The sequence below is a fragment of the Eublepharis macularius genome, chromosome 7 (genome assembly GCF_028583425.1).
Source record: "Eublepharis macularius isolate TG4126 chromosome 7, MPM_Emac_v1.0, whole genome shotgun sequence".
In the NCBI taxonomy this organism is placed as follows: Eukaryota; Metazoa; Chordata; class Lepidosauria; order Squamata; family Eublepharidae; genus Eublepharis; species Eublepharis macularius.
Genome location: NC_072796.1, coordinates 88610730 through 88633046, shown reverse-complemented (window position 1 = coordinate 88633046; position 22317 = coordinate 88610730). Strand labels below are relative to the sequence as shown.

Below are 22317 nucleotides of genomic sequence, written 5' to 3'. Positions count from 1 at the left end.
TCAACATGTTAATGAAGTCTAGTTCAGACATGTTGCATTGTAATCTTTTGAAATTCTTCTACAGGCGTACAGTAGTATAAAACAAATGACACATTCTATGTAATTTTTTTAAAGTATAAATTAAACGTTTAAATGCACTTGGCTCTCCTTAGCACTAGACAAAGTAATGCCCTTCCTGTATTAATTCCAAACTTTGTTTCACTTCTCTTTTGTTGGTGCACATGTTCCTTTTCCAGATTAATTCATTGGCTAGTATCCTGGCTTGGGTTGGTGCACATGTTCCTTTTCCAGATTAATTCATTGGCTAGTATCCTGGCTTGGGTTGGCTAAGGGACTACCTTCAATTTACCTGGATTTTCTGTTACAGGAAAAGCCACAAGTTGGAAGAAGGTTCTTTAGGCAGGAGGAAACATTACTTAGTGCTTTGTGTGATTCAGGCCAGTATATTTATTATTACTGACAGCTGCACAAATAGTATGTGCTAGTTCTGGGAACTGCAAGAAGTTCCAAATCAGAAGGACTGATGAGGAAAATTCTATCCAAAGCTGAGATACAAAACCTGTATTAAAATATCTACAGTTTAATGTAAATCAAGTGGATTTATTTTCCCAAATGTGGGTGAAGGCAGTAGAATATTGGAAGACAATGTTTGTCCACTGCATGTACATTATCCAGAGGAGTTAGCCGTGTTAGTCTGTAGTAGCAAAATCAAAAAGAGTCCAGTAGCACCTTTAAGACTAACCAATTTTATTGTAGCATAAGCTTTTGCGAATCACAGTTCTCTTCGTCAGATGCATGGAGGGCAAAAAGACCAGTTTCTTTTTGCCCTCCATGCATCTGACGAAGAGAACTGTGATTCTCGAAAGCTTATGCTACAATAAAATTGGTTAGTCTTAAAGGTGCTACTGGACTCTTTTTGATTTTGCATGTACATTATACATTAAAATTAGACACGCTTTTAATTTCTAATATCATTTTGAGCTGAGTTGAGGACTTTAAATTTTATTTATAATATGCATGAAACACATTTGGGTTATCAATAAAATATATACTTTCCACCATAATCTAACTGTAAATTGAATAAATTTATTTTATTATAAATACTAGAATTAAATTCTAGAATTTTTAAAAAGTTAAAATAGTAGCTGCATAATATTCAACGCTTCTGAATATCTATACACAAATGTTCAGGGTATTTATTTTAAAAGCAGGTATGCTTCCTCTCTAGAGATCTCATCAAAGTAGCTTATAAAGTAAAAATAAAACAATAATGAAATCATAAAAACAACACACAACAATTATAGATATAAAATAAACCATGAAGCAAACATACGTAATATATGCAGCACAAAACAATATTCAGCAATTTAAAGTAAACTAGTCTTTGCAACAGAAGTCAGCAATAAAAAATTCCACACACACAAAAAAGTAATCCAATTAAATCCAATTGAAAAGAATTGTTTTGGCCTAACACCTGAAGGGAAGTAAAGTAAGTGTCATGCAACTCTCAAGGAGGACATTCCAAAGGAAACCACTACTAATGAAAAAAAACTGCACACCACTTGCCACCTGCCTCACCTCTGCAGCCATGGGCAGGGCTTGAAAAGGAGTCAGCTGAGGACTAGATTGTACAAGAAGAGGCAGTCTGTCAAGTATCCCAAAACCAGGCCATTTAGAGGCTTAAAGATAATAACCAGAATTCTGAATTTTGCCTGGAAACAGACTGGCAGCCAGTGCAGATGTCTCAGCATAACTATGATATGATCCCTTTATCCATCCCATCGCAGCAGCATAACTGCTGCATTTTGGACTATCTGAAGGTTCTGTCTGGGCCATTTTCAAAAACAGCCACATGCAGAGTACATTACAGTCATCTGGATGTGATCAGAGCATGGATGACTGTGGCCAGATTATGATTTTTCAAGGAATGGCTGTAGCAGCCTATGACATTACCTCGTTCTTGACAGCAGAAATGGCACCAGAGACATTTTTAAAATTCAAAAATAACTAACTAGTTTATTTATTTTAGGATGTAAAGGTCAGCTGAAATCAGAGGTTTAAAATTTATGATATTATATATCTCTGAGGTAAAATCAGAACATTCACAGACTTCAGTTTTTAGGTTCTTTACAGATACTTAAAGGCTTCTGTTTTGAGGCTTTGGTTGCCTTGTATTTCCCCAAGTACTCTAGTATACTTTCATTCAGTATCCTCTTTCTCTTTTGGAGTTAGGAATGCTGGTACCCACTTTCTAGTGCCCCAATCCCCTGCAATCCAAACATCAGTGCTTTCCTTCAGTTGTTAACTCAATCTGAAGATCTCTGGAGGCAGTTTCCAACCACACCTGACCAGGGATCTCTTCACTCTCCAGAGTTACTTCCCTGTTTGACTGGGTAGGAAAAATCTCCTCGCCTTAAAAGATCTATCCCTTGTACCTTGGCCAGTTTGGAAGCCTGCACCTATTTCCCAAACCTCCTTGCCAACTTTCCCCAGTTCTCCTATTGGTGTTAAAACTTATTTCTCTGTTAGGACTCTGTCTCCCAGCCCTTCACACTCAATCTATCTCTGCTTGGACTGAAAAAAAGACTCTAATCTTTCCAGCTCATGCTACCCAATCAGATCTCTTGGAGTAGCCTGTTGCTCAAAGCTCTCTGATTCTGTGAGGGGTTAACCCTTAATAGTCCTGCACCTATGTGTGTACAACCCTTCCAGGCTTTTTAAAAATGTGCAATTTGTCACACTAGCCTTCCAGTTCTCTGCCATGGAGGAGAATTAAGCCCCTAATGATAGATCAGGATCCAGCAACAAACACCCCCAAATTATGGACCTGCTCCTTCAGGTGGAATGCAACCTCCTCTAGTATAGGCTAACTCCTCAATCCTCGAGCCACTTTCTCACTGACCAACAGTACCTCAATCTTGTCTCCAGTGCAGAAGGTACATATAACGAAGTTTAATAAAGATTGGTAGGCTGTGACTCATGATTAGAGTGTAGCACTGGAAGGACAGAACTTATTCAGAAAGGACAGATGAAACAGAAAGGGGAATGGTAGCACTGTGTGGTTCAGACCACAATTTGGGACCCTGTAGCATTCTTAAAACGAGTCACTCCAATAGGAACTCACAGCTACAAAATGGCAGCACCTTACCAGGGTGACGCCATCTCGAGATGCCATCTTACCTAGTTTGGCCCTCAGAAAACATTCTGAATCAATCAAACTAGTTAATTAATCAGCATTTACTGCATTTAGCCAAAGGCCATTACAATCAAACACAAAGAATGTGAAACATAAAACATGACATTGCTCAAATAACCAGATCCAAATATACTAATCATGTTAAAACTTGTTGGCTTCAGAAATAGCCTTTGCTCATATTTTCCTAGCTGCCACAGCAAACAACACTCAAACTAAAAAAAATGCATTCATGAGTTTTCCACAAATGTCTCTGAGGGTCCTGATGCAAAGTAGCCATAGCAGTCTAAACTGCGTAGCAAGGAAACCTCTCTCTGGCCACCATCTACTAGAAGAGGCACAATTCAGAGTGCTCATTCTAACTTATAAATCCCTAAAATTCTTGAGTTTGGAGTACATGAAGGACCACCTCCACCTATAATGACCAGCCCACCAGTTAAGAACCTTTTCTGAAGCCCTGCTCTCTGCCTTCAGAGGTAAGGTAGGGAGCAACCAGAGACAGGACATTTTCAGTAATAGCACCTCACCTTTAGAATGCTCTCCCACATGAGATCTGCCTTTCTCTTAGGTACCTGGCTAAAACATTCTTGCTTACCCAGCCTATTTTCTTTGAGAAACCCTAGAGATAGGTAAGGTCACATAAAAATAGTGACAGGCAAATCTACCTATCTAGCACCAGTGATGCTCACTTAGTTGTTATTTAACATGTCACTTGTGGCTCTTTTGAGCATTGTTCTTCAGTTTGGTACCTGCCCCATGTTTCTAGAAAGTGTTCAAGGGCTAGTTAATGGTTCCTCATCCTCTTGGATAAGAGTGACAAGTGGAGTTCCTCAGGAATCAGTCCTGGGTAGAGGTGGGCACAGACCGGAAAATGGACCAAAATTTTGCACGGACTGGCCGGTTCAGCATTTGGGAACCAGCAGGTCATGGGAGGCCCATTTTCCATGGACCCATGGACTTTTTGCCAGTCCATTGGTCTGTAGTCTGTTAAAGCCTCCCGGCACCACAGGCAAGCAGCACTGGGAGCTCTTTAACATTTAAATCCCCCCTTTGCTCCAGCTGACTGGTGGGCCGCCAGTCAACTGCAGTGGGGGGGGCGGTTAAAATGCTCCCGGCACCAACCCGGACCAACGAACTTGCCTGTTTGTGAACCAGTCTGAACCGTGAAAAATTTGTGGTCCGTAGGTCCATGTAACGACACAGACCATGGAACCACAGCCCATGCATTTTTCCCGGTTTGTGCCCACCTCTAGTCCTGCGACCTGTTCTGTTCAATATTTTTATAAATGATTTGGATGAAGGAATAGAGGAAATGCTTATTAAATTTGCAGACGATACTAAATTGGGAGGGGTAGCAAATACGGTCAAAGACAAAGTAAGGATACAAGATGATCTTGACAGGCTAGAAAAGTGGGTTAAAACAAATAAAATGAATTTCAACAGAGATAAATATCATGTTCTGCATTTAGGAAGGAAAAATCAAATGCATTAGTATAGGATGGGGGAGACTTGTCCTGGCAGTAGTATGTGCGAAAAGGATCTAGACGTCTTAGTAGACCATACACTGAACATGAGTCAGCAGTGTGATATGGTAGCTAAAAAGGCAAGTTAGCCTTAAGTCTGTAGTTGCAAAATAGCAAAAAGTCCCGTGGCACCTTTAAGACTAACCAGGGCTTTTTTTCAGCAGGAACGCAGTGGAACGGAGTTCTGGCATCTCTTGAAAATAGTTACATGACTGGTGGCCCTGCCCCCTGATCTCCAGACAGAGGGGAGTTTAGATTGCCCACCAGGGCCGGATAGAGGGGGGGCAGGGAGTAGTCTGCCCCCGGCACCCCCAGGGAGGGGGCGCCGGGAGCAGCTGCCAGAGGGCGCAGGCAGCCTTGCAGCCCTCGACGCTGCCTTTCGCCTGACCTGCAGGACAGGGGGTGGCCGGCATGCCATGCACCCCCTGTCCTGCAGAGCAGGCAAAAGGCAGTGTCGGGGGCTGCAGGGCCGCCCGCGCCGTACTGCCTTTTGCCTGCCCTGCAGGAAAGGGGGTGTGCGGCAAGCCAGCCGTTCCCTGTCCCGCGGGGCAGGCGAATGGTACAGGCGGCCTCGCAGCCCCCTGCGCTGCTTTTGCATGCCATGCAGGGCAGGGGGGTGCGCGGCAAACTGGCCACCCCCTGTCCTGTGGGGCAGGTGAAGCAGCGCGGAGGGCTGGGAAGCCACCCGCACCATTCGCCAGGAGGCGAATGGCGCGGGCGGCTTCCCAGCCCCACACGCTGCCTCTGTTACGCCCCGTGTGATGATGTCACCTGAGTGACATCATCACGCAGCGCGGGCAGCGTGCGCACGCTGCGCGCATGTGCGAGGTCACCAGCCTAGGGTTGCCCCAGGCGTGGGCAACCCTAGATCCGGCGCTGTTGCCCGCCATGCCACTGGAGTGGCGCGGAGGGCAATCTAAAGTCCCCTCCGTTTGGAGATCAGGGGGTGGGGCCACCAGCCATGTGATCATTTTTGCCGAGGGCAATTTAATCTTTAAAAACCTCCCCCCTTGTTCCAGCCGACCCTAAGTGACATCATTGTGCGGTCCTGGGAGCATGTGCACACTTTGCGCATGTGCATGTGGTACCAGGGGCACCACCTCCTGCCAGGAACTGCCCCCTGTGCTGGCAACCCACTGAGTTCCACCACCTCTTTTCCCAGAAAAAAAGCCCTGAGACTAACCAACTTTATCGAGGCATAAGCTTTCGAGAACCACAGCTCTCTTTGTCAGAAAAGTTCTCAAAAGCTTATGCCTCAATAAAGTTGGTTAGTCTTAAAGGTGCTACGGGACTTTTTACTATTTTATGATTTGCCAGGTGACTTTTGAAACAGCCACTACCAGAGAAATATGTAAGCTACAAACTTCCTTGAGGTGAGTGCCTTATAACAAGGATGGCATCCTTCCCAACCACCCCCGCTCCTCTCCACAGCCTCTACATTGTCATCTCAGCATTTGGGAAGCTGCTAGTAGGAGAGCATCTGGCCACAGAGAAAACATCTTCTAAAACTTACCTGAGAGTGTCACTGAACAAAGTGGGACTTATTTTTGAGTAAGCACACATAGAAGGATAATCTTGGTGTCTTTATACCCCCCGTGGTTGGGCAGTTTTTAATTTGGTGGCTTTTCAAGCCATCCACCCCCATCTCAGTTGAGGAAAAAGGAAGGAAAAGACAACAGGAGCTCTATAGAAACTGGGATAATTTCATCATTAATATGGACCCAAGATAAAACTAACAATTTCATTTTTAAAACTCTGTACAACTTGTTAATGATTATATCAAGACCATGGAGATGCAGGAATTTTGTGTATGAGGCTGGATCAACATATATAGCTGAAGGAAGTAGTGGAATGGGCACACAACTGTTGAATGTTCCTTGCATTCAAAGCAGAACTCCTTGCAAGTACAAAACTTAGCATGGAGAGAGGTTCTAAGCACCCTGTTTCCTGAAATGCTAGAGTTCAACTAGAAAGAAAACAGGGTGCTTAGAACCTCTCTCCATGCTAAGTTTTGTTTGCAGGCATTTTATTTCATCCTGCACTGGGTTTTACAATTTTACAAATTATCTAACAGTAACTGGAAATGCATCACACCCATGTTGAGTTAATTGACCAGTCTTTCAGCCAGATTTGCATCCAGTGGCTCCTTAGAGACCAAGATTTTCAGGACATAAACTTGGAAGAGTCAGAGCACCCTTCTTCAGACACAGCGTATACATGTCCAATCTAAGATTCTTTTAATTGTAGCTGAAGAAGAAGGCTTTGACTCTTGAAAGCTTCTATCCTGGAAATATTGTTGGTCTTTAACGTGCCACTGAATTCAAATCCTGCTGTTCTACTGCAGACCATCAGTCTTTCGATCTGGTCTTGAATCAGCCTCTTTTTGTACCATCCTGTATACATAAATCTGGCATAATGGGTTTATTCTCTCATCTGTATGAAAAATAACTCACAAAATCTTATGCTGGATTATATTTTGTCAGTTTTGAAGGCACAACTGGGCTCCTTTTAATTTAAAATACACCAGCGTTATCTACTCCACATGACAGGCTCTGGAAAATACTTGGAACTGAATCTTTCCTCGGTCTCCTGGCAAGTACAAAACCGGCCTCAATGCACACCAGATTGCCAACCCCACACGCCACACCTGACTTCAGATCCTGTCAGTCTAGCAAGCTCCTCCGCTTGTGACATTCATTTTAGCAGCCCAGCTTCACCACGTCTCTTGGCGAGGGACGGCGTCGCTTCACAGGCTCGCTGGAGAGAACGAACACCTGAGGCTGCAACCTAAGCGCCTCTCCTCTCTCGGCTCCGGAGGCGAGAGGCGGGGAAACCGACGCCTGATTCCGGAGCCCTGTCATTTCTGGAAGCCCAAACGGCCCTCATGAATCACTGCCAGTGCCGTTTGAGAGTCGCCAGCGCGGTAAGCGAGGAAGGCAGCACCGTCCCGCCCGGCGTCTTCTGCCAGTCAGGCTGCGCGCTTTCGCTGGGCGCGCAGAGAGGCCAGCATTTCTGTGAGGAAAGAAGGACCGGGTGGCTAATCGCCCTTTTCTTAGTGCTCATCACGCTGGTTGTTCATCGCTGTGATGGAGGCATATCTATACCTCTAGGGTACCTCTGAACCTGTGAAACTCTCTGTGCCAAAGTACTGCGGGACGGGGGTGGACACCAAATTATCATCTAGGTAAAGATATATATATATATATATATATATCTTTTAACTTTCCACAGAAAGTGCTTCAGTCTTGTTTGTGCACCTGAAGAAATTACCACGGTAAGTATATGGAATGAGATCCCCGTTATTCCATTCCTTTAATCTAAACAAAATGAAAGTATTCTGTATGTGGTAGGAGGGAAACAATAAAAATTATATGCAAAGTGCTTTAAAATGTTACCATAGATATCCCAGAGACAACCATTTGGGTGATAAATTGGACTCGTTCACAATCTGGTGCTGAAAAAAATTTTTTTAAAATGACCAAAGATTACTGCAAAAAATAGTTACAGATTACTTTAATATAATTAGTATATTATAAATATTAACAATATACATATATTGATATTATTGATGTTGATGAATATTATGATTTGTGTATTTATTAATATTATTATTGCTATTTTATTAATATTAATAATATTGATACACTATTAATATAATATACATTCAGTTAATATAATTTTAGAGAAATAAATGTAGTATCAGTGATTTCCTGATAAGTAATAGAAAATCTACCCTCCATTATTCATTCCGAGTATTTATTTATATGGCAATATCTATGAAGGTTGACTTGTGCAAAGTGCTGGTCTTTAAAGTGCTGCTGGAATCAAATCTTGCTGTTCTACTGCAGACCAACATGGCTACCCATATGAAACTATGAATTTTTGTGTTAGAAATATATGATGACAAGAACAGCTATTGTTTCAACACCATTTATTCATATTTGTTGTTTTTAAAGTCAAAAATTTTTGCCTACTTCATTCACCTTCCTTATATAACTCACAACGTACTCAAATTATCCCTAACTTCTACAGGCATAGTAGTTTACAGAGATGTTTTTATAATGAGAGACTTACTTAATCCACCTGTATACTTTCTTTCTGTCAACACATCCAGGATAGTTTACAATTTAGAATTAAGATGAAAAACTCAGGTTGAGTCTAGGGGAATCCAGGACAGGTGCAGTTGGACACAGCAGGTGAGTGAAGTTTAGTGTATTGCCACTTATGAAGAAGCAAGCAAGTCCTGCCATTTATTTGTTTCTAAATAACAGATGTTCCTGTTCTAAAAACAAGTTCATGTTCTTTAAATCGTAGCTGTAATGTTGCAAATAAGAGGGCCTGATTTACAATAAACTTCTTAGGTTGGGCAAATTAGCTCTGTGAGGGAGATGGTATAACCACTGATGATTTCCTCGGTATGACTGTGAATTAATAGAATTTTAATTGTTTATATTTTAGGAGGGGAAATTTCTTCAGTAGAATCATGACCAAGATTATAAGCAGCATCTTTGAAACTCTCAGATGTATAGTTTTGATAATCTACTACATGTTTGAGGCCTTCATTAAGAAATTTTGTTGTGCTCCTAAAAAAGTTGCAGGGGAAATAGTGCTTATTACAGGATCAGCAAATGGAATTGGAAAACAGATTGCTTTAAATTTTGCCAGTCTTGGTGCTATTCTGGTCCTCTGGGACATTGATGAAGAACATAACAAGGAGACAGCCGAACTTGCCAAAAGAAATGGAGCTTTGGCTGTTTATACCTACAAGTGTGACTGCAGCAAACCGGAAGAAATTTATGCAGTGGCAGATCAGGTAAAATACATGGATATTTGTTTATGAATTAAATGAGCCTTATATATAATCATTGTAGCTACTAATTGATTTGAATTCTGAAAATTTAATGATGGGCAGGTGGAATTTTCAGGATAGAATTAATAATAATAATAATATTCAATTTATATACTGTCCTTCAAGACAACTTTATGCCCACTCAGAGCGGTTTACAAAGTATGTTATTATTTCACCACCACAAACACCCTGTGAAGTGGGTGGGGCAGAGAGAGTTCCTAGAAGCTGTGACTCAACCAAGGTGACCCATCTGGCTTTAAGTGGAGGAGTGGAGAATCAAACCCGGTTCTCCAGATTAGAGTCCTGCACTCTTAACCACTACACCAAACTGAATAGGAGTGGGGCTTACATGTGTTTAATATTTATACCACTTTTCCATAACTTCAGAGCAGAAAAGGCAATTAAAGATCCCCCCCCATAGTACCAACAGAACATGCAGAACGGTCTGTGAAAGCCAGATGGAAAAGGAATTTTTAGTAACCGTTTCATAAAACTAGGAGAGAGGTGACTTTTGCAGCCTTCTTTGGTACAAGATACCTCCAACAAGGCTTTTTGCTGGTATCATAATTGGCACCTGGGTTTAAATGAGGATATATGGTCCTTCCTGTATGAAGGCCCCAGGCTTTGAAAGTTGCCCACCACCTTGAATGTGCCATAGAAGCAAATGGTATCTAATGTTACCAACACAAAACATGTTCTACATGAATATGCTTTCCAACACTCAATAGGAAAAGAACTGCTGCATTCAGCACCAACTAGTTCAAAGGCCATCATGTTGCTAATGCTGGACATTACATGCAGTACATGATCTATATCCAGGAGCACCCAAGGCACAGTAACTGGAATTATTATCCCTTTCAGAACACGTATACCCCACCACCACCACATCACCTCTATTTTGTTTGTATTCAGTTTGATCAGCCACATCTATTTGATCGATCAAAGATCCTAGGCATTGGTTTAGCACAGAATTTCATGATCCTGGTTGTTCAGTTAATAAAAAACAGAACTGGCTTTGTCATCACATTGATAATAACTACAAAGTAACAGATGATCGTACTCTGCAGTTTTATACAGCTGTTAATGCTAGCAATTCCATCAGTCTGTATGGTACCCCATATAACAAGAATGTGACACAGCTCTCCAGTGATAACTTTCTGAGTTCTATAGAACAACAACAACCCCCCCCTTTCAAGTGTGTCCCTTCAAATAGTTCAAAAGCTGCAGAGAGGTCCAACAAAATCAACTGGAAAGTGCAACTGTAGTTCATCATCTCTCTGTACATTTAAAGTCCCAACAGCTCCATAGTAAACCATGCTGCTATGGTCTGATGTGGAGGGATAGAATGTCCATTGTCTCTTCCATACCAGGTCATCAAGAGAGTCACTGGGGCAGTTTTCCATTCATTCCTCTTCATACATTCTGGAATGCCAAATGATCCATAAGCTTTGCTTAACTGTTTGTCTGCCTGCCCATCTTCTTCTCTCCCCCCCCTCCCCCCCAGAATATTTTTACTTGCTGGTTTCCTTGCCAGCTCCAGCTTGGAAAATTCCTGGGAGTGGTGCTTTGGGAGAGCAAAGAGGGAAAAAGAGCTAAGGGGTGATGTGATACCATGGAGGTTGAAGCTGCTGTTCCTTCTAGAGGAACTGATGTCCATAGTGTGGGGATCAGTTGTATTTCCAGAAGAACACCAGACCATACCTGAAGGTTGGTAACCTCCACTACAGGGGAAAGAACAAACAAGCGATTGAGGTAGCCATCCAGTGAGGGAAAGGTAATGATCCCTAAATGGCATTTCTACACTGTTTTCACTTGACCATTATAAAGCAAAAACTTAACAAAGTGAACATTATAAAGTTAAAAACTTCATAATGTGCAGTTTCACACATTATGCAAAGTGGAACTGGAAAGCCAATAGTTTAATTTTTGTCAAGATAGGTTCACAAACCTCCATGTGCACTGGCTTGTGCATGGCATATAACTGTAGTTGCAAGCAAGTATTTCTGTGATCATAAGAAATCAGTCCTGGAATAGGAATCATTTGGAGTTGAGAAAAAGTATAATTCCATTCCACAGAGTTCAAAAAGCACCAAACATCTACTAATTGCAGATTTTCAATCTTTTCCAAGTCCATTAAAATCACGCCCCCCAAACTACATTGCCTGTTGCAAGATTATTTATTTATGTATCTTGTTTTATCTTTATATAATATTACCTTTATCTTAGTTTTAACCAAAGTAGTGGAGGAAATCTTTCCATTTTTTTCAGAATTCTGCTATTGGTCTATTGTGCACATAAGAAGTTAATTTGGCCATTGATGTCTATTCATAAATCTTCTCTATCCACTCTGACATGTCAGGGCATAATTCTGTTTTCCATTTTGCTGCATATAGTACTCTTCAAGCTGCCACCATGTACTGGAAAAGGTCTCCCTGTTCTTTTGTTACATTATTTGGTAAAATATTTAATAGCATGTTTTTTGGATTTATCTCAAATCTGAGCTTGAGAATCTTCTGCATCTCTTTATGTATCTTTATCCAATATCTTTGTGCTTTCTTACATGTCCACCACATATGATAAAATGTTGCGTACATGCATTGACATTTCCAACACTGTCCACTATAGTCCTTATTAATTCTTGCAATGTCTTTAGGGGCAGTATACCATCTAAAGAACATTCTATACCAGTTCTCTTTTAACAACTGACAATCTGTAAATTCAATGTCTTTAGTTCATAGATCTTCTCACTGGTTCATAGGGATAGTTCCTCCAAAGTTTTTCATCCATTTTAACATACAGATTTTAACTTGTTCCATTTCTGTGTGGTGTTGCAGTAAAATTTTGTAAATTTTCCCTAATAGATGCTTCAGGTCACCACTTAATAATAATTTTTTCTCTTTAAGTGCTGCCTTCTTTAAAAGTTTGTTCTTTGAACCTTGATGCTATTTGGTAATACATCAACCATGGAATATCTTTCCCTTGAGCTTGGATTTCTTGTAATGTTTTCACATTTCCTTCCTTGTCTATCATAGATTCATAACTGAGCTGATCAATTCTATTTCTGGTGGCAGCATCACAATGAGCATTTATTGGCAACATCAATGACAAGATCGGTGGGCTCAGTCTAATTCTGCATTGAAGTCATGTTTTAAGTAGTCCATCTCTTAATATATGGATCCCGTCCTGCTTTTGAATGGATTTCAGTGATTTCTTAAGCCATAAATATGAATGCCCTCTTTAGCGTCCATTATCTCCAATTTGATGTGTCTTCTACCCGGTTTTATAATCCAATCTGTTATCGAAACCAATGCTGCCACTTGATGATACAGTTTGATATTCAGTACTGCCAGTCCTCCTCATTTTTTGTCATCCTGTAATACTTTAAATCTTATCCTTGGTTTCTTCCCTTCCAATATGAAGTCATTTATTACTTTTCTACCACTTCTTTTAAGTCTCTTGATCTATATGAATTGGAACCATTTGAAACAGAAAATTCAATTTTGGTAGTATATTCATTTTAACAGCAGAGTTTCTAGCTATGAAATATTCAATTTTTCCCATGTTTGCAGATATTCAGTGATACTTGTCCACACTTTTTGATAATTGTCCTTATAAAGATTCTTATTTTGTGTTGATACAGTTATCCCTAGGTGTTTTACAGGCTTTGTAGTAATAGCACACTCTGTTATTTTTCCAGTTTCTTCTCGTTCCTATGTCATCTTTGTTTTCTTTTTGTTCAACTTGTATCCAGAATACTGTTCAAATTTTGATATTTGTTCCATTATATAAGTCAGAGAGTTGTTTGGGTTTGTCACTAATATAACAACATCATCTGCATAGTTTTTCATTTTATAAATCTCTTTACCCTCCTTTATTCCATCAGTTCTGCTGTCTTGCCTAATTCTCACTGTCAGGATTTCCAAGGCAATAATGAACAATAATGGTGATATTGGGCACCCCTGTCGTGTTCCTTTTGTTATTTCAATTTTCTCCATAAACAAACCATTAACTAGGATTGCAGCTTGCTGGTTTGTGTAGATACTTTGCATTCAATTCAAGAACTGAGTCCCACAATTCATTCTTTGCAGTGCTTTCATAAGAAATTTCCAAGACACATTATCAAACGCTTTTTCAGCATCTAGAAACATAAATGCATTTTTTCCCCTTCTTCTTGAGTATTCAATTGCATTGAGGAGATATCTAATGTTGTCTTTCATGTATCTCTTCAGGACAAATCTTGTTTGCTCTTCATCTTCTTAATCTTGTTTTAAATATCTTATAATCCAAATTCAACAAGAAGATGGGTCTGTATGATTGTGGTATTAAAGGATCGTTTCCCTCTTTATAGATTAAGGTTATGTTTGCTTCTTGGCACGTCTGTGGTAGAATCTTCCTGTCTTGTAACTCCTTAATCACTTTTGATAGGGGTATAACTCAAATATCCTTAAAACATTTATAATAGGCAGCCATCATCCCATCAGATCTGGAGCCTTAACTGCCTTTAGTTTTTTTATTCCAAAGTTAATCTTTTGTATAGCTATTGCTGGATTTAGAATATTTCTATGCTCGGTCGTAAACTCTTTGGTTTGGTGTCTCTTGCAGATATTCCTCCATCTTTTCTTCTTTTATGTTTCTTTCTTTGTAAAGGGTGGAAAAGAAAGTTCTGATTTGATCTTTCATTTATTGCTCTTTACAGATTATTTGATTGCCATTCCTAATTCCTGGTATCCTTCTTTTCTCCAGGGGGGGGTTTAGAAAATGTTGAATCAGACTATTGCAAAGGTATTACAGTAGGATTGTCAGCTCCAGGTTGGGAAATTCCTGGAGATTTGGGAGTAGATTTGGGGCAGGGCAGATCTTGGGGAGCAGAGGGACCTAATGCCATAGAGTCCATCATCCAAAGCAGCTATTTTCTCCAGTGGAATTGATCTCTGTAGTCTTGAGATAAAAATTCCAGGAGATCTCCAGGCCTAGTCATTAGCAACCCAAATTACAGGTAGTTTTACTCTTTAAAGATGAGGGCTGATAAATAAATTGTTATGTAGGCCCCAGAAACCTAATGAAAGGATTCCATGTTTGAGCCGTTAGCAGAGTCTATCGTATGGCATAGGAAGCATGATTATAGGTGGTTGTGAGCTTGTTCTGCTGGCTGGTGTGTGTGCAGGAATGAAAATAATAAAAGCATTCACTTGGTTTATATTTAGAAAAGAAATGAGAGTTCTTTATTGCAGGAACTCCATACTGTGATGGGAAAGGAGGAGAAATAGATCCTAACTACCTATCTAGTCTAAGGATGGACATGGATTGCAAGGCAAGACTGCATCCATGCTGCCAAGATGGAGGGAGGAGAAAGAAAGAGAGATGTTGCCTGGAACAAAGGCAGGAAGAGAAGGAGTGAGAGGGAGGAAGTCAGGAGGAGGAAATCCTGAGAATAGCAATCTGCATATTTAATTTAATTTATTACATTTATATTCCGCCCTCCCTGCATCAGCGGGCTCAGGGCGGATAACAACAATTCAACATATTAAATATCGCTAAAAACTTTAAAAACGCTACATCTAATCATTAAAATTACAACTAAGCAAATATACAAATTTCATATATATACATATAAATAAAAAGGCAGCACATAGTTTAAATTCAGAGCAGTAAACAATAGTAAACAGTAAACAGAGTGCCCTGACCTCTCTATCTTTCTAACACTTTGGTTTGTCCCCCTCTGAAACCTGAGGAGAGGGATAGAGCTGGATCCTCCTCTTCCAACAAGGGCTTTCATGTAGGGATGTACAACATTCAAACCAGGAAACAGTGCTAAATTTGGTGACTGCAGCTAAAACTGTCTGTGCAGGTTTCAGGAAACCTCAATAAACCCCAGGAAAAAAGGACTGGTTGATGGAAGTATGGGAAATAATTAGAATGGTAAAACTTAACTGTGCATCAGAGATCTATGGAGCTTAGAAATTGTCCCTTAATGAGGTCCCCTTTACTAAAAGGCTAGTAAACCCTTAATTAAGACCATTATTTTATTTATATGTTTATTTAGTACATTATTTAGTAAACATTAACAAAAGGACGAGTAAATTCCCCGAATACTGGATTTTCTTTCAAAACAGTTAAACTAGCAGAGAAAAGTGATTCATTTATAAGAAAAACAGCTTGGCTATGGAAACATTTTGGGGACTTTCATTAATAAGTTGTTAATGGTTTCAGGTGTAGGATTGCCATCCTCCAGGTGGGGTCTGGAGTTTACCTGGAATTGTAGCTGGTTTCTGGACTACAGAAATTAGTTCCTCAGGAGGAAATGGCAGATTTTGACCATGGACTGTATGGAATCAAATCCCCCTCCTGAACTCCCTCCCCTTCCAAAATTCAGCAAGCTCCATTTCCAAATGTCCAGGAATTTCCTAAGGCAGAGTTGGCAGTCCTAATCAGGAGAATCTAAACACTGTAAATTGATCATAGCTTCTTTAGCTGTGTAAAAAAGTTTAAATCGATATTTATTCTAGGAGTATCTGTTTATAACAAATAGATGATGAATCTATCTTGGTAGGTGATATCTCAGATAAGAAAGAAGTATGTTTGATTACTTTAGAGATTTCCATAAGAGATGGTCATTTTTATTCTTTAAAGTAATTTCAGAGATAATGGATATGGAAGGCCTCCATGATATAGGGTATAATATTAAGACATAAAACTGAATCTGGAAGAATAATAGAAGTGGGCATTCTTAAAACATTTTATTGTTACAACTTGACTGTGTTATATATGATTTTGTGCTTAAACTGAAAGAGTTGATTTGGACTAGGTTTTGTTCTAACTTAATTTCCACAGATTTAATGGAAAATTTTATAAAAGTACAATATCAATAGTATGTCACACCTATCTAAGATTTAGGCTAGCTCTCTAGATGTTTAGGTGCCAAGTTCAGCTTACTTTTGTACAAATATTTCCATAGGATTATAAAACAAATTTATGAGAACTGTGTGAGGATCCTCCCTCACTGGCGCCCTCTCCTGATGGCCTGCCATCCTACCAGCTCTCCAGGCAGGTGTCCTCCGGCCTCAGATGGGTAGGGAAGGGGGTTGCACCACCTTGTTCCTTCTCTTGCCCTGGGAGTAGCAGCACACTCCAGCTGTCTCTCCCTCCAAAATCCTCCTCGGCCTTCACAGGAACCTGAATTTAAAGGCCTCCCCTGGCCCCACCTCTCTGGCTCTGGCCCCAATCGTCACCCCATCTCCCTGACTGGCCCTGCTACCAGCCTATCTGATAGGAGGGCTGGGTAGACTCTGTAGTCTCCTGGCCCCACCCACTCTATCCCCACCTAGGGTGGGGCATTTGGTCTGCTCTCTGCCTGGCTCACCCCTGCTGCTTCTGAACCTTCCCCAGTGGCTCCCTTGGCATCTTGGGGCCTGCGCCTGCCTGACTTGTGCTGATGGCAACCTCCTGTGAGCCTGGATGAAGTGGAGCCATCTGGGCAACTGCAGGAGACAGGTGAGTCTGCTGAGTGGCTGCAGGCTGTTCCCCAGAGTTGTGCCTGGGCGTCGGCTACAACTGGCCTAAGGGTGAGAGAGGCCTGGAGGCCTGTAGGGGCTCCTGCAACTGAGGTACTGCCAGAGGCTGTGCTGCAGGGCCTAAAGGGGGTGCCTGCTGCTGCAGGGCTGGTGGTGAGGGAGGACAAAAGGCCGGCGTCACCGGACAAACTGGAAATTCAGTTATTTTGGGGAGGGCAGGTCTCCCGCTATAGCATGTGACTTCTCAACAATTACCCCGATTTCCTGCTGGTACTTCACAGGCATTCAAATAAACAAAAGAAGACCACAGTGTTCAGTATGTAAATAAGAAGGGATCTTTGTTTTTAGTTAATTTACAAACAAGAGAGAAAGAACTTTTTGGTCATTTTGTAAGGAAGGAAACAGTTGCCTTTACCTTTGGAAGAATTTATTCCATGGAGAGAGAACCAACTTTGGGAAATAATATTTAAAGGCTTAGATTCCATGTGATAATTTCATATTGTATGCAGCTTGGAAGATGGTTGCGAAAACGTGCCCACATCAGTAGCACATTTGGTTGTAGAGGAGCTAGAAGATCTCTTCAGGAATCAAGAAGAAGGAAATATAAACAACAAGATACTCCAGCAATCTTTGTATTTATCTTTGGAGTGTTGTACTATTCCTTTAAGAATTGTGTATCTTTGTGAGAATAACAATTGTAAATAATATGGAATGGTAGACTACTACTAAAAATATTTGGAATTTTAGTCTTATCATGGTGGCATTTTTTCTACATTGGTACTTCACAGGCAAGCAGGAGAAACATGGGTAGGAATGGAAAGAAGGGGGTGCGCCAGCACACAACGTCATTTCTGAAAAACCAGACGTGACATCAGTACATCTGGGCAACACTGACAACCCTGTCTGAAAGTTGCAGAAAGTGATTTAGATAAGATTTTATGTCTACTTACGGCAGTGAAGTTTTATATGGCCATTAATTGGAAAAAGTCTAACAGTGCAGTCCTAAGCAGAGTTACTCCAGTCTAAGCCAATGGATTTCAATGGGCTTACACTGAAGTAACTCTTCTTAGGATTGCTCTGAAAACCACCTTGACTTACAGACTGGTTTCAAAATATTTGGAGGATTGTTTTAATGACAAAATTAACTGATTGTGTCTTCAATTGCCTTTCTAGGCTACTTTCACACATGTTGAATAATGCACTTTCAATCCATTCTCCCTCTGAGGTGGAAGACATCTTGATGGGTGATTCCCACCCTCCATTCAGGGAGGCAGGAACAAGTTTTCTACTTCCTGTCTTCCTAGTGGGAGTCACCCTTTCTTTCAGTTTCATTCCTGCCTCAACAGGGAGAGCAGCTTCATCCGAGGGCTGCCTTGCTTTTCATCTATTTTTCTTCCTTTCCTTCAATTCTGCTTTCCAGAACCTGATTCCTGCCTTGTTTAATCCTTTCTACTCTACCTCCTTGCTGTTCTCTTTCTCCCTGCATGCCTGCTAGAAGGCTTGCAGGGGAAGTTTTCTCCTTCCTTCCTTTAGCTGTGGCAGCCATTTCATGGCAAGACAGAATTGTGGACCAGCAGAACCGTGCTCTTCCATCATGATGGGATGGAAAATCACAGGAGATGCAATGGATTCCTTTCCAAAGGAGAATTGGAACCCCCGCTCACCGTCGCTTCCTGGCAAAAACCCCAGAGACAATGGGGCAAACTGCAAGGAAGTTGAACCTGCGGCCACTCATAGCGTGAAGAGACCGGAAGTGCAAAAGGCGCTATTCCTCCCTGAGCAAAGGAAATACAGCAGCCATTTCTGGCCTCACCAGTGAGGACAACATTGCCAACCAGCTGGGAGGCAGCTATGGAGTGGATTTCTCCACATCCTTAAGCCAGTGTAGTGGCAAAAGACCCAGTGCAGGACAGCCAAGCCAGTCTGAGATTCAACAATCATTCGTGCCACCAGAGCCCATGGCAAATGAAGGAGGGCTACTTGTGAGTAATGCAATGGGATTGGGTCAGGTATTGCAATGTTTTCCCCAGATCTCCTAAACTTGATTACATAAACTGAGCCTGCCAATTTTTGTCAGAGTGCTGAGGGAAGAGACAGGCCTCCCACCACCCAAACAGGGAACTGTGGAAGAGGCAATTTCTTACAAAGGGAATCCTAGCTGGCCCTCTGAGGCAGCTACAAAGGAAACCTATACCAGAAAATGAAAGGAAAACTGAAACTTATGCAGATAGTGAAGTTTTCCCTCTATGTTGGTTCCATATATCCTTGCACACCCTTTCTTCCTCCAGGGAATGGGGCCTTCTCTCCCCAGAGGGACATACTAAAACTAAGGACAGCGATTGCCCATAGACAATATATGATTGCCCATAGAGAATGCATGATTGCCAATACGGAATAATGGAGGGCATGCTTGCCACTAGGGAATAATGGAGAATTCGCTTGCCCATAGAGAATAATGGAAAACACACTTGCCCATAGGGAATAATGGGGAAAGGAATTGCCCATAGGGAAAAATGGTAAGCACACTTGCCCATAGATAAAGGTAAAGGTAGTCCCCTGTGCAAGCACCGAGTCATTACTAACCCATGGGGGGGACGTTGCACCACGACGTTTTCTTGGCAGACTTTGTACAGGTAATAATGGAAAGCATGCTTGCCCATAGGGAAAAATGGAAAGCGTGCTTGCCCATAGGGGATAATAGAAACCATGCTTCCCCATGGAGAATAATGAGGACAGCAATTGCCCATAGGGAGTAATGGAAAGCATGCTTTTGCCCAAAGGGAATAATAGGGACAGCGGTTGCCCATAGGGAGTAATGGAAAGCATGCTTTTGCCCAAAGGGAATAAGGAAAAAAGTGATTGCCCATACGGAATAATGGAGACAGCAATTGCCCATAGGGAATAACAGAAATCGTGCTTGCCCATAGGGAATAATGGGGACAGGAACTGCCCATAGGAAAAAATGGTAAGCACGCTTGCCCATAGGTAATAATGGAAATCATGCTTGCCCAACGGGAATAATGGGAACAGCAATTGCCCATAGGGAATAATGGAAAGCATACTTGCATAGGGAATAATGGAGACAGCGATTGCTCATAGGGAATAATAGAAATCATGCTTGCCCATAGGGAATAATGGAGACAGCGATTGCCCATGGAGAATAAAGCAGGAGTGGGGAACCTTTTTCCCACCGAGGGCCAACTTTATGTTGTCCCACGCAGGGAGGACCCTTTCTCCCACACACGTGATGTCGCTCCTGGAAATGATGTCATCACACAGCATGCGTGATGACATCCAGGGCTCATTTCGAGGGGAAACGCACAGGAACGCAGTTCTGGCAGTTCCCCAAAGAGGTCACATGTCAGGTGGCCCTGCCCACCTGACTCTCGGCTATTTTGGGCCCGTTTCAGCCTGGATTGGGGACAAAACAGCCCGGATCGGGCCTCTGATGGGTGTTGGATCACTCTCCCACTCAGCAGCAGCCTGATCCTGACCCTTTTGGAACCCTTTGGGGCCATTTTCAGCCCCTTTTTGCCATTTTGGGCCCAATTTCAGCCCTGAATGGCCAGGATTGGGTCCAAAACAGCCAGGATAGGTGATGTCAGGGGGGGTGGAATATGCAAATAGTTGTGCTTATGACACACTTCTGGTGATGTCAAGGGGTGTGGCATATGCTAATGAGTTATGCTAATGAGTTCCTCCAGCTCTTTTTCTACGAAATGACCCCTGATGATATTACTTCCAGGAGTGATGTCATGCGCACGGGAGAAAGAGCATTTGTGTCCCCTTTCTCCCTGCTGCCACCGCTGCGGCCAGCTCACAGAGGCAGCGGTAGTGGCGGCAACTGCAGCAGCTCTTTCACCAGCGCCCCTGCTGTTGCCGCTGTGACTGCTTGCTCTCACCGTGGCAGCATGGGTTGCTGGCAGCAGCAGCGGGCGGCACAGGCAACAGCAGGCGGTGGCAGCAAGAGCAGCCTGCTTTCACCGCCGCCTGCTCTCATGGTGTGGTAGCGCACCCCCCACCAAGTGGGTAAGTGGGAATGGGAGGAAGGGTGGAATCGGGGGGAGTTCGCTCGCAGCTCCGCCGCTCTCTGCGGGCCAATCCAAATGACTTTGCAGGCTGTATAAGGCCCGTGGGCCGTACATTCCCCACCCCAGCCCTATGAGCAAGCATGGTTTCCTTTATTCCCAATGGGCAATCGCTGTCTCCATTATTCCCTATGGGCAAGTGTGCTTTTCATTACTCCCTATGGGCAATTGCTGTCTCCATTATTCCCTATGGGCATGCATAGTTTCCTTTATTCTCTATAGGCAATCGCTGTTTTTATTATTCCCTATGGGCAAGCACGCTTTCCATTATTCCTTATGGGCAAGCATGCTTTTACATTATTCTTTATGGGCAGTTACTGTTCCCTTTATTCCCTATGGGCAAGCATGCTTTCCATTCTTCCCTATGGGCAATTGCTGTTTTCCATTCTTCCCAATGTGCTGTCCCCATTATTCCATATGGGCAATCGCTGTTTTTATTATTCTCTATGGGCAAGCATTATTCCCTATGGGTAAGCATGCTTTTCCATTATTCCCTATGGGCAATCGCTGTCTCCATTATTCCCTATCTGCAAGCATGGTTTCCATTATTCCCTGTGGGCTATCACTGTTCCCATTATTCCCTATGGGCAAGCATGCTTTCTATTCTTCCCTATGGGCAATTGCTGTTCCTATTATTCACTATGGACAAGCCTGATTTCCATTGTTCCCTATGGGCTATCGCTTTCTCTATTATTCCCTATGGGCAAGCATGTTTTCCATTATTCCCTATGGGCAGTTCCTGTCCCCATTATTCCCTATGGGCAAGCGTGCTTTCCATTATTCCCTATGGGCAGTTCCTGTCCCCATTCTTCCCTATGGACAAGCATGCTTTCCATTATTCCCTGTGGTCAGTTCCTGTCCCCATTCTTCCCTATGGGCAAGTATACTTTCCATTCTTCCCTATGGGCAAGCATGATTTCTATTGTTCCCTATGGGCAAGCAGGCAAGTGTGATTTCCATTATTTTCTACGGGCACACAAATTCTCCATTATTCCCTATTGGCACGCATGTCCTCCGTTATTCGCAATCACGCATTATCTGTGGGCAATCATGTATTGTCTATGGGCAATCGCTGTCCTTAGTATTAGTATGTCCCCTCCCCAGGTTTCTCAGTCTCTTTTAATCAGCACAGAGTAACTTTATTCAGTGGAAG

At 42.2% G+C, this 22317-nt stretch overlaps 1 protein-coding gene across 3 annotated transcripts in view; it reads left to right on the top strand.

Annotated features, from left to right (window-relative positions):
• Positions 1 to 7433: 7433 nt before the first annotated feature.
• LOC129334074 (epidermal retinol dehydrogenase 2-like) overlaps positions 7434 to 22317 on the top strand; it is a 36543-nt gene continuing 21659 nt past the window's right edge. The window contains exons 1-4 of one of the 3 annotated variants that reach the window (XM_054986012.1): positions 7434 to 7639; positions 7948 to 7990; positions 8831 to 8912; positions 9175 to 9529. In XM_054986012.1, the coding sequence (XP_054841987.1) occupies positions 9200 to 9529 (330 nt within the window). In that variant the 5' untranslated portion in view covers positions 7434 to 7639; positions 7948 to 7990; positions 8831 to 8912; positions 9175 to 9199. Of the gene's footprint in view, positions 7640 to 7759; positions 7828 to 7947; positions 7991 to 8830; positions 8913 to 9174; positions 9530 to 22317 lie in introns of those variants that run through there. The other 2 variants (XM_054986011.1, XM_054986013.1) reach the window with 2 other exon arrangements.